The 13,679-nt window shown below is 40.7% G+C and overlaps 1 protein-coding gene across 2 annotated transcripts in view; it reads right to left on the reverse strand.

The window, feature by feature from the left end:
- NECAB1 (N-terminal EF-hand calcium binding protein 1) overlaps positions 1 to 13,679 on the reverse strand; it is a 110,238-nt gene that overhangs the window by 55,294 nt on the left and 41,265 nt on the right. For both annotated transcript variants that reach the window (XM_066378759.1, XM_066378758.1), the window contains exon 5: positions 11,437 to 11,534. In XM_066378759.1, the coding sequence (XP_066234856.1) occupies positions 11,437 to 11,534 (98 nt within the window). The remainder of the gene's footprint in view (positions 1 to 11,436; positions 11,535 to 13,679) is intronic.

The raw sequence follows: 13,679 nt of genomic DNA on the forward strand, positions 1-13,679 counted from the left end.
CTCACACTACCTCTTTTCCTTAAAGTGACCTCCATTCCCACCACATCCCTGTAAACTCCGCCTCAGACCTCCTTTCCGTCCTTTGAAGTTCAATGTCCAGGCTGTCTACTCCCTGATAACTTCCAGAGTAACGGGACAAAGCGATGCTTCTCCAGTTTCTGTTCCTATCAAATCTACTTGCAGCCTCGCACTGCGGACTGGGTTGCATCGCCCGTCTGCTACAGGGAGCGTCCCGAGAGGCCGCAGGATGCCTTCCTTTCCCAGCCGGGCCTCTCTGCTCAACCAGACACGAAACGGATTTTCAGTCACTAACAAACCGGAACTCTCGGAAGGCTGGTACCTTTGATGTACTTCTTTAAAAGCTTGTTTTAGAATAGCCATCTTTTATATTAACTGAAATGGAGAAAAATGTATTTTCTTTCTTGTTATATATGCTTTAGCTTTATTGACACCTACTATCTCATTATATATACATTTATATGTGGGATTCAAGGCATCATTCTGAAGATGAAACACAACTGGTCCTTACTATTTTAGCATTATTAGTACTCAATTAAGACAAAGGGTGAACATGCACGTAATGTCACAGTATTAAAAATCAAATTGGCTTCTTTAAAAGGAGACAGATATTAATAGAGAAAAAGCAGATAAAGATTTTTTTTCCTCACTCCATCACCACACACAGAGTTAAAAGTTGACTACGATGGTGGTTTTAAAGATACGTACACGTAGTCTTTGATACTCTTTCTTTGAATAAGTGGAGAGTAATTCTTCTCCCTTGAGTGTGGGCTAGACTGATGGACATGCCTGTAACAAACAGGATATTGTTGAAGGGTACTGTAGAAGGGATGGGATGTTATTGACAAGTTTATATTATAGTCTTAGTCTCTCTCTGTCTCTGTATTCTTTACAATCACTTGCTTTGAAGAAAGCCAGAGGTCCTGTCATATGAGCAGCCCTATGGAGAGTTCTGTTTATGACCAACTGCCTCAGTTCCCTCTGAGAGTGGAGCAATTTCTCAAGGACCTTCAAGTGACTGAAAACCCTCCTCAAAACTTGACTGCAATTTTATGACAACCTCTGAGTCAGATTCACTCAGTTAAATAACTTCTGGGTTCCTGTCTCTCAAAAACTGGTGAAATAACTGCCAATTTGGGAATAGACTTGTTGCCCCGCAGGAGGTAACTGTTATAACGGACAATTCCCAAAATACTTTCTCTTTTCTCTCCCTCTAACCAGAAGTGTTACCTTTGTAATAAATTGACTAGAAACCACAGTAGCTTCAAGCCAAGGAGAGCCAGGAAGAAATTCACAGGGTGAGGGGTAGAGATTTTTGTCCACATCTTAGCTGTGATCTTGAATGACTTAACTAAGTTTTTTGTTTCGTCTTTTTTTAATCTCAGTTTCTTTAGACACTTGCAAGAACAAAGCAGAACCTACCAAATAAAGTACTAGAATTAAATAAGATACCAAACCCTTAGAATAGTCTGCTAAGTGGTAATTGCTTAATAAATAGCCACATTAAGGCATTATTATTGTTGTTCGAAAACAAAAGCTAAGAGTTTGCCTGGGAAGACACTCAAGCTCACAGAGTACAACAGTCCGACACCTCTGTGCATAACTAACCCACTGCCTCCTCCAACATCAGAAGTCAGGCACCTGAAGGCACTAGAAAGTCTTGGGGAGTGAATGTGACCTATATAGAAAGTCAAACTGCATTCTGCTCCAGACCAAAGAAACCCCAGGAGTACATTCCTCTGAACCACCCAGAGCTCCAGATCACTCTGTAACCCACAGGCCATGTGCTTGGGCACAGCGGTAGGTCACAGGGTAAGTCTTTCCAAAAGAAACACCACACAGCACCATGTGGCCACGGGCAGTCCTGTCCTGAACGCTCGTGCCCACACAGGAGCAACAAACCACATACTAATTTTGCATTTGAATATGCTATTCAAATAAGGACTTGGGCAAACTAGATAATCCTTAAATAATGCTTGATATTTTTTGTTTGCAGTGAAAATCAAGAAAAGGAAAAAACAACATTAACCTGATAGTGATTGGTGCATGTCAGGTCTGAGAAACACAACACAGACCAATTTTTAGTCTCTGTGCTTCTCCACTTCAGGCTAAAGGAATGAGTCATGTCGAATCTGATTCTCATGACAGGAGTTACATGCTGGGCTGTGTGTCCCCTAGAAGTGTTTGCAGTGACTTCTCTTTCCCTTAGGAGCTTTTAACTTGCCAAGGATCAGTTCCCCCAAAACAGGGCTTTAACTTCACAAAGGCAGCCAGCTGTATTCAGAATGCTATCCTTGGGCAAAACAAACCAGCTTTTCTGTTTAAATAAAATGTGTGCTTTGTACTCATCATTTCATTAGGCAGAAAATTAACTCCCGATTTCCATTCAGAACATAATAAGTATTCTGGATGGCAACTGAAGGAAGATAAATTAAAGAAAGAAAGGAGAAAACAGCAGCTGTTCAAGACCATAGGTACCTGACACCAAACACAACTTCTCACCACATCTTATTTCTAGTTGGGTGGGGGTGGAGGGACTAGGGTTGGGAGGATTGCCTGAAAATCGTGATTACCAAAACAGTGATTATGATTATTTATAGAAATCCCTGTGGATTTGGGGTGCACCAGAGGTTACCTGAGGCCTCTCACTGTGACAGCCCTAGGAATTTTTTCTAAGTCCTTGCAACTCAAGATTATTTGCAAAATCACTGCATAGTATTTACACTCATTCAAGAAACAATAAATAAGGTGAAATGTGGCAAACCTGACCCTGCCCAACAGGAAGCCATAGCCTCTCTGGTCATAAATGAGTGACTCTGGCAGAACCAGCCCCAAACTACCCGTTTTGAAAGGTCAGAGGGTCCGTAGCTGCAGACTCTTCTATCATGTTTCTCTGTTAGAATCTGGCCCATTGTTTGATGTTTCACCTGACTACTCAGTTAACACTGATCTTTCTTTCTTCAACATCAAGTCTATTCATAGCCTATATCATATAATGTACTGGCAATTAATTAAATAAATTAAGTGTTCACTGTTTTATTATTTCTGCATTTTTTAATCTTCTGATTAAAAAATATAAGGAAACAATGTTTTACAAGTTTGTATTTATAGTATCTTGTGACATCATTTTAAAAGTTATATCTGTTATTGTGAAAATTATCATGTTCCTCTGACAAATAGAATTTAAAGTGTAGAGTCATTGCTTACTGTGGTACAGAAGTAAAATTTGGAACCTTATGTAACAACAATGGGCACGAAGTCTAGCTTCAAAGTTCAGATGAGAAAAATGGGAGAAGTGAGTCAGAAAGCCAGACCTTGCAGAAACTGGTTATGTTTTCTGGAAGAGAGAGGGGAGGGGTTGGTACCTCCCATAAATGGCAAATGGATCTTGGTGTTTGAGCCTGCAATATCGGCAGAGGAATATGAATGGAATGTCACAGATAGAGCAGCTACTCAAGATGGTAACCATAACCTAGTTACCAGATACACATACAGAATCAATCACTTTCTAACGTACCACAGATACTAAATTAGAAACACGAACAGGCAGACCATCTATAAAAGCAACAAAAATGTAAAATCATTTATATACTGATTTACTGAGACAGAAAAGGAATCTTGCCTAAATGGCAAAATATGTATACTGTTGCATAGGAAGGCTGAATATTACCAAGGTGATAATTCTCCCAAAATCACTTATAAGTTTCATACAAATCCAATAAAAATTCCAGTGGAATTTTTCCTTAGAATAAAAAAAAACAATTATAACTCATAAAACTATGTAAAAAAAAATGGTCAAACAACAACAACAAAAAACCTGTTTGGGAAAGAAGAGTACCATGGTACGCTGGTCCTTCACATTTCCAATCCACCGAGCTCTCAGGGAGCAGGGGCATGACACTGAAGACGATGTCACCAGGGGGAGGACATGAGCTCACAAGTCTGAACATAAGTATTTAATAAGGATACATGTGTTGAGAAAGCACATAAAGAATGAAAAAATGATGTTGAAACAGCTAACTATTTGGGGAAAACACAGCTGAACTCCTATTTGGGTGTTTTGGGGTCCTTTACACATCTGCCCAAGACTCAGGAGACCACCTTCCTGTCTGTGCTGTGGTCTCAAGTATGTTAGCTTATCTTGGGATACATTTCACTCTCTTGGTAAATAAAAGCTCAATATCCCTGTGTGACACGGCCTGTGTCTTCCCCTACTTTCTAAGTAAAGACCCACTTAGTTCTCAGATGATGATAGAGTGTATCTAAGAATGTGTGTGGCAAGATCCACTAAGAAAAAAAGAGAAAGGACTCATATAAACAAAATCCAAAATGAAAGAGGAGAAATCACAACAGATATCATAGATATACAAAGAATTATTGTACAATACTATGAAAAACTATATGCCACCAAATTTAACAATATAGAAGAAATGGATAAATTCCTAGAACAATACGATCTTCCTAGACTGGGTCATGAAGAAGTAGAAAGCCTAAACAGACCCATAAGCAGGGAGGAAATAGAAACAACTATTAAAAACCTCCCCAAAAGTAGAAGTCCAGGGCCAGATGGCTATACTAGTGAATTCTATCAAACATTCAAAGAAGACTTGGTTCCTATTCTACTTAAAGTCTTCCAAAAAATTGAAGAAGAAGCAATACTGTCAAACACATTTTATGAGGCCAACATAACCCTCATACCAAAATCTGGCAAGGACAACACAAAAAAAAGAAAATTATAGACCAATATCTCTAATGAATAGAGATGCTCAAATACTAAACAAAATACTAGCAAATCGAATACAACACATTAAAAAAATAATACATCATGATCAAGTGGGATTCATCCCAGAATCACAAGGATGATTCAACATACGTAAAAAGATTAACGTAATATACTATATCAACAAAACAAAGAACAAAAACCACATGATCTCATCAACAGATGCAGAAAAGGCATTTGATAAAATACAACATCATTTTATGTTTAAAACACTCAACAAAATGAGTATAGAAGGAAAATATCTCAACATAATAAAGGCCATTTATGATAAACCATCAGCTAACATTATATTAAATGGCATAAAAATGAGGACTTTTCCCCTAAAATCAGGAACAAGACAAGGTTGTCCACTCTCTCTACTCTTATTCAACATAGTGCTGGAAGTTCTAGCCAGAGCAATCAGACAAAAAAAAAGAAATAAAAGGCATTCATATTGGGAAGAAAGAAGTAAAGGTTTACTTTTTGCAGATGATCCTATACATCGAAAACCCCAAAGACTTCACAAAAAGACTACTAGAAACAATAAACCAATACAGTAAGTTCACAGGATACAAAACTAATATACAAATCCATTGCCTTCCTATATGCCAACAATGAAACATCAGAAAATGAGCTCAAAAAAATAATCCCCTTTATGATTGCAACAAAAGAAAATAAAATACCCAGGAATAAACATAACAAGAATGTAAAGGATGTATATAATGAAAACTTCAAAGCATTGTTAAGGGAAATCAAAAAAGATATAATGAAATGAAAAAATATTCTTTGTTCTTAGATAGGAAGAATAAATATAGTCAAAATGATGATATTATCCAAAGCGATATACAAATTTAATGCAAAACCCATCAAAATTCCAATGTCATTTTTTAAAGAAATGAAACAAAAAATTCACCAGGTTTATATGGAACTATAAAAAATCCCAAATAGCCAAAGAAATCCTAAGGAAAAAGAACGAAGCTGGGGGCATTACAATACCTGACTTCAAACTATATTATAGAGCCACAACAATCAAAACAGCATGGTATTGGCAGAAAAATAGACACTCAGACCAATGGAACAGAATAGAAAGCCCAGAAATAAAACCACATATATCAGTGGTCAAATAATTTTTGATAAAGGGTTCAACAACACACAATGGAGAAAAGAAAGGCTCTTCAACAAATGGTGCTGGGAAAACTGGAAAGCCACATGCAAAAGAATGAAACTCGATTACAGTTTGTCCCCTTGTACTAAAATTAATTCAAAATGGATCAAAGACCTAAATATAAGACCTGAAACGATAAATTACATAGAAGAAAACTTAGGTACTCAACTCATAGAACTTGGTTATAAAGAGCACTTCATGCATTTGACTCCAAACACAAGGGAAGTGAATACAAAGATAAATCAATGGGAGTACAACAGACTAAGGAGCTTTTGCTCAGCAAGAGAAACTGACAACAAAACAAACACAGCCAACTAAATGGGAGATGATATTTTTAAACAACAGTTCAGATAAGGGCCTAATATCCAAAATATATGTACAAAGAACTCATAAAACTCAACAACAAACAAGCAAACAATCCAATAAAAAAAATGGGAAGAGGACATGAACAGACACTTCTCCCAGGAAGGAATACAAATGGCCAACAGATATATGAAAAGATGCTCATCTTCATTAGCTATTAGAGAAATGCAAATCAAACCTACAATGAGATTCTACCTTACACCTGTTAGATTAGCTATTATCAACAAGACAGGTAATAGCAAGTGTTGGAGAGGCTGTGGAGAAAAAGGAACCCTCATCCACTGTTGGTGGGAATGTAAAGTAGTACAACCATTATGGAAGAAAGTATGATGGGTCCTCAAAAAATTAAAAATAGAACTACCATATTACCCAGCAATCCTTCTACTGGGTATATACCCCCAAGACTCAAACACACTGGTACATAAAGACACATGCAGCCCCATGTTCACTGCAGCACTGTTCACAGTGGCCAAAACATGGAAACAACCAAAAAGCCCTTCAATAGATGACTGGATAAAGAAGATGTGGTACATACATACTATGGAATACTACTCAGCCATAAGAAATGATGACATCGGATCATTTACAACAACATGGATGGACCTTGAGTGAAATAAATAAATCAGAAAAAACTTAGAACTATATGATTCCATACATAGGTGGGACATAAAAATGTGAAGGTGGATACACATCCTTGGGGATGCACAGCTGGACTCTGAAGAGTTTGTTTCTAAAGACCTATAGTACTAGACACTGCAGTGTTTTGCTCCATGATACAATTTAGAATAATTTTTCTTTTTCTTTTTAGCAAACACTTCAAAGGATTAGGACAAAACTATAATGCAGAGCTTGACCAGATGGTGGTGCAGTAGATGGAGAAACAGGATGGGATGCTGAGGACCCAGGTTCGAAACCCCAAGGTCACCAGCTTGAGCACAGTGTTGACAGCTTGAGTATGGAATCATAGACATGACCCTAAGGTCACTGGCTTGAGCAAGGGGTCACTGGCTTGGCTGGAGCCCCCCAATCAAGGCACGTATGAAAAACAATCAATGAACAACTAAGGTGCCACAACTATGAGTTGATGCTTCTCATCTCTCTTCCTTCCTTCCTTCCTTCCTTCCTTCCTTCCTTCCTTCCTTCCTTCCTTCCTTCCTTCCTTCCTTCCTTCCCTCCCTCCCTCCCTCCCTCCCTCCTTCCTTCCTTCCTTCCTTCCTTCCTTCCTTCCTTCCTTCCTTCCTTCCTTCCTAGTGGGCGAACTAGTTCGGTTGCGTGGTGGAAGAATACACAGTAATGAGGCATATGAGTGAGGGAGTTGGCACCCCCCAGTACGCTTACCTACGCCATTTTGGACTGTTAAAAGCGCAAGTGCTTTGTTTGTGTTAGGCTAAAGTGTGTTTTGACTTACACCAAAATTCGGGTTACACCGCTTCAAAGGAACGGAACTGTGTCGTAACTCGAGGACCCCCGTGTGGACGTTTATCGAGCTCATACAGCTGGATGACCATCACACCCCAAGCAGCGGTGTGCTTTAGCTTATGACAACCCCCTTCCCTTTCCAACTGCTATGTTTGTGCACATGACACACCAGGGACATGAGCCTGGGCATCAGAACCACACATCCACCTGGAGGTGGCAAGCATGTCACAGACTAAGAATGTAGGATAAGTCAACTTCTTACCCTTGTAGAAAGTTAACCCTTTTCTTTGTAAAATTCCCAAGTCAGAAATTCAGGGCTTTCTAATGGCCCCTTGGCATTTGACTTGTGGTGTTTGCTTTAGCAAAGTACATTAACCCAGGTGACCTTGGGGACCCCCTATAGGGTGTGGTACAGGGGGAGGAAGATCGTGTTCAGGAGGACACACTGCCCTGAGGGTCCTCCTGCAGCCCCTGCTGAGCATTTGGAACCCACATCACCTGTTCTCTGAAGCAGTGGACAGACAGACAGCAAGGGAAGACAGACCGCTGATGGCTGGCAGCCCTTCCTACTGAGAACAGACTTTCATCTGGGCAGAAAGAAATGCTGGACTTCTCACACACAAGGGTCACCGTGCTGCGGGTGTCGCTTCCACGGTGGCTTGAAAACTGTCAGACTCTGTGTTCCCTGCGTCTTTGAGATTTCACACAAAGAATTTTCTAACTTTATTTTTGACCATTTCTTCTTTCCTTTCTTTTTTAAAATCAAAAGCCTTTGATTGAGCAGTATGATTGTATAGTTCAAATGCATTATTTAAAAGTCAGTGCTAAGAAAAACATTTCGTATGTAAGAAACCTCGGCAACTGCTCTGCTTGACCTCAATTTACATCCCACAAAGACTCACAGTATTAATACCGAGAAAAGAACATGCTTTCCATGCAACTGGTGAGAAAATAAAGATTACAGACTTGCTTTTCCTTCTTATTAAAGAAATATGAAAGCTTCTTAAATAGACAGTGCAATTTTTCTTTCAGGAGCAAAAGTATTAGGCTTTTGGAGCTATGTGAACCTCCATTTAACCAATTTATCTAATTCATCAGCATGTTTTTATTGGGTGCAATTTAATTGTCAGGTCTGTTGTAATTGCAAGGCTCCGGTAATTAAAAAACAACACTGCCATTCTTCCTCCTTAGAGAACAAAACCTAAAACAGTTGCATAGTTACTAATTCTGGCCATTGCCAGCAAGGAGCAGAGGGGTCCTCTAATGAAGACAACCTGCTCCAGGGAGGCAGTCAGAGGAGACCTTCCCGAGGGCCTGGGACTCAGCTGAGACCCAAGGAATGGGAGAGAGAGGCCAGCCGCCCAGCAGGAGCCTTGAAAATGACTGTTTCTGGAAAGAAGGTCCCAAGGGATGAAATTTTATGTCATTTCCAAACACTCCTCCTGATGAGGTCAAGAGAAAATGCACGCAGACTCCATTTTCTCTGTGGGGAACTGGAGCTGATGCTTCAATTTTCTCACACTTTCTTTCTAAACACATTCTAAACTTTATTTTCCATAAATCTGGTAAACCTTTATATCTGCTCTGTAGTTTAAATTTCCAAGAGCTCCTTAATATTTTTTCGTTGTCCACTGTTTGCTCATCCTGTTCTTGCTTCACAGGTGAACTCTCTGCCCTGAAGCCCCCTCCCCCCTCCCATGTTGGTTGGTTTGGTCTCTGTCTTTCCTGTGAGAAGCCTGGAGATGCTTGGCTGACTGCCTCTGTGAGTGTGTGTGTGTGGAGGGGGTCTGTGAACAAGCCCATTATTGTCGAGGGGAAGGTAGTCTGGCCAAGCCCTGTTGTGGAGAGCTGTAGCCCTTCCTGTCCTGGCTGGAGGTCTCAGACGGCCTTGCTGTCCACCTGACGGACAGTAGCTGGGAAGACTCTGCTGTCTATACACGGACGATGCCAACCTTTATGTAACCCCGGCACTGTGCTGGCCCGTGCAGGGCAGAGACTCTCTTATCTTTTCAGAGGGCAAATCTATATTTTCCTACCTGGTGGGTAGAGTGGCTGTGGCCCCCCTCCACCCCCACCCCTGGGTTGGAAAGAGCAGGGATCCAGGGAACTAACTGCCTTACACATTTCCAACAGGTCAGATTCTCCTCCTTCTCTGGTGGCCGCTAGTGCCACCAGCTCCTGAGCCACCTTACCAGCTGCGCTGTGGGCTTTCTGCCTTTTCTCACTGCAGGCCAAGCAGTCGAATGTCTCGGGTCTCCTGTCAGCTGCTGCCTGTCTATTGCTTTTCAATTTCCAAGTTGCGTTGCCATAGATCTCCCCATCAAAATAAAAGTCTCATTTTGTTCATTATCACGGGGCTTCAGGAACAAGCAGATATGCTTCAAAATTTTACTTACCATGTACCTTATAAGCTCAGATATCTTTTTTTCCCGACAATGGAAAATTTAATTCTTATCCCTTGATCTCTCCATACTTGTCAAGAGTATTGCCCACTCCCTCCTTCATGAAATGGCCTCTCCCTCCGCCTCTGGACACTGCATTCTCTCTCCTCCTCCTGCTCTGACCGCTTCTCCTCGGACTCTCTCCCACCATCAGAGTGAAGTCCTTGAGCTCAGGTTTAGGAATGCCTCCAACCCACATGATGCCGTTTGCCTTCTTTGCCTTTGTCTGACTGTCACAGATGTCCAGCTCCGGCCTGACTTCACCTCTCAGACCTAGAACTACGGACCCAGAGGCTCACGAGGATGTCCTTTGATGTCTAAAGGCAGCTTCAAGTCACCATGTCTGAAAGAGCACTTACGATCTGACCTGCTCAAACCAGACCCGCCTTCAGCACTGTCAGGTGGTGCACCACCCAGGTACACAAGCGAAAAACTGGTGTTCATCTGGGACACTTCCTTCTCACTTCCCCATAGTCAGTCCTCCAGGTTCTATGGATAGGACTTCAGCTCTACCTGCACTTAGTCACTTGTCTCTGTTTCTCCTGCCACTGCTTCCCAACACAGCCCCGTGAACTAGCCTCTGCACTCATCCTCTGACTCTAACTGGCCATGTTCTCCACCCTAATTCCAAGCTAATTCTTGTATGTTTTTTTTTTAATGACTGCAAGAGTTTTCATAGCTCTGCTTAAAATCGTGGCCGATTAATTTGCATTTGGATACAGCCTAAATCTTCATGTTTGTCGACAGTATCATGGAAGGCACATTCCCTCCCTAACGCACCCATTCCACCCGACATCATGTCATTCTAGGGTTTTCTGTACCTTAGCCTCATTGACCACCTTTATTTCCTTGATTGCCTTGTGCCCCTCCTGACCCAGGGCCTTTGCACATGCTTTTCCAAGTGCCTGGCTCTTGCTTTGTTGTGACTGCTTAACCTCTAATTACTCAGGGGCATTTCCTCCAGTGAATCAGGAATCCACCCATGCTTCTCAGCCATGCATTGCACTGTGGTCGCTGCTCACAACCTATTTCCTCACCAGGTAAGAGCTGCTTCTGACCTTTGTATCTTCCATGTAAGCCTAGTATCTTACACCTTGTAAGCATTCTGTCATTGTACTGTGAATGAATAAAACCTTATTGAATAGGAAGAAAAAGAAATGATCAGTGATAAAAACAATGTATACGTTTGATACATTCAAAAACAGATATTTTCAAAAAAATGTTTTTCAAACGAGAGATTTCATAGACAACACATGTCAACGTGTCCTTACCTTCTTTGTTTTGCCCATTGCCTTCAGGATGGAGAGATTTAGGTCTTCAAGCACCACCAGGACATTTTCATACTCGCCCAAGTGCTGAGAAAAGTATTCTGAAAAGTAAAGATAGTCATGTAAATTCAAGTTTGCTTTTAGGTAATCACAAAACAAAAATACACCTATAAAACAATTAAAATATCAGCTATAGATGAAAACTGGAAGGTTTTCAAATAAGACTAGTTTCCCTATGCTCATTTCATTTAAAAATAACCTGGATGGTTACCATTATTTATGAAGAAATGTTCTTTTCTGAAAAAAAAGAAAATATGAATTTGGATTTATGGACAAGCCAAAACTACCGTATTTTTCGCTCCATAAGACGCACCTGACCATAAGACACACCTAGGGTTTTAAGGAGGAAAATAAGAAAAAAAATATTCTGAACCAAATGATGTGTTAAAATCTTTGATAAAATATCGTATTTTTCGCTCCATAAGATGCATGGGTGTTTTCCCCTCCACTTTTGGGGGGGGGCAAAAAGTGAGTTTTATGGAGCAAAACATATGGTAATATAAATACCTACAAATTTATGTACTGAAAAGACCAAGAACTTTGTCCCTGGAAAATCAGCAGCTTTCACTGTCCCCATGAACTCGTCATTGTCATTTATTACCGTCTCTCACTGGTGCTGCAAGCATCTATGGAATTAAACTGATCACATACAAGCTGCCTGTGATCACTGGGATAACTTTCAGCACGTTTGACAAAAACTTCCTTGAATAATTTACTTAACATTCCAGGTAGAATTATTCGTTGACATTGGCATTAATAACAAATGAGAAATACCACTGACTCACTTATTAGTAAATGTGCAGACTTCTGAGAAGAAAACGCAGGTGTATAATAAATCAATTCTAGATATTTTTGTCACAATACAGTAAACACATAGATGAAAAAGAAATGACATGTTTTTGACAAAAAGCAAATGCATTCCTGATTATACATTTGGTAAAAACAGTGTGATGCAAACCATCTCATAGAAAGGTTCTTTCAGGAAGAGATTTGTGGAAGATAAGGAAGCAGATACTCAACTGCCTGGTTCAAAGTAACACTTCAATTCTTGGTTATAATGTTGACTTTGACAGTGTTGACAAAGATGCCTAACCTGCTTCTGCAATTATTGGTAATAGACAAAACTCAACATAAATTACACATCAAGTTAATGTGATTTTACAAAATATTCTTAAGTTGGAAAGTAATCATTATCAGAATAGATAAGTTAAACAAGCAAAAAGTGTGAAGAAAAACGCAAAAAGGTGAAGTTGTTAGCACATTTTAACTTTAATATAGACCAAGAATCAAGGAAGAATCTAATGGGGGTTTTCAAAGCAAGCGGCAGACATACATGGAGAACAAAATTCAGTGCTTAAAATGCAGGGTTATGAAAAGAAAACACAAAGGAGAGCTACCTTTAAAACTAAATATTTTCATAGACAAGATTTTTGCCTCAATCAGTGAATGTCCCAGGATGGAATATGAGTTGTCTACGCACTGACGCACCAAGGGACACACGCCAGGACCAGGGACTCCAGGGAACTCTGACAAGTCAGATGAGAGAGCTGGAGACATTGCACATGAACAGAGGAGATGACTCCTCCACCCTGTCATTCCGAGGGCTCGTCTTCTCACCCCCCCCACCTTAGCACACACTTACTTAGTGCCCTCGGTGTGCCAGGTGCTGTGCCAGGTGCTGTGCTAGGAGCTTGGAACACAGAGATGAGCCAACTAGGTCTCTGTCGTTAGGGAGCCTACGGTCAGACAGAGGAGACATACATCCCAACTTGTGATCTCTGTCCAAGAGCCAGGTACAGAGGGAGTGCCAGGACAGGGTGGAGTGGGAACCCCAGGGTCGCCTGCTCCCGTAGCCAGCATGGCCTGTGCTCACAGGTTCAACAACACAGCTGCAGAGAAACAGTTCTCCCCTGCCTGTCCCCCAGCGCTCACTGCAGAGGCAGACAGCTGGATGGACCCCGATGGCTTTACGCTAAGTTAAACAAGTCAGAGAAAGACAAATACTGTGTGGTTTTACTTATTTGTAGAATTAAGAAAACTAAGGAAGATATGCAGATGACCAACAGGTATATGAAAAAATATTCAACATCATTAGTTACAAAGGCAATGCAAATTGAAACCACAATGAGATACCACCTCACTCCTGTCAGAATGGCTATTATCAATAAGACATGAAATAAACGTTG

Source organism: Saccopteryx leptura, chromosome 3 (genome assembly GCF_036850995.1).
Source record: "Saccopteryx leptura isolate mSacLep1 chromosome 3, mSacLep1_pri_phased_curated, whole genome shotgun sequence".
NCBI lineage: Eukaryota > Metazoa > Chordata > Mammalia > Chiroptera > Emballonuridae > Saccopteryx > Saccopteryx leptura.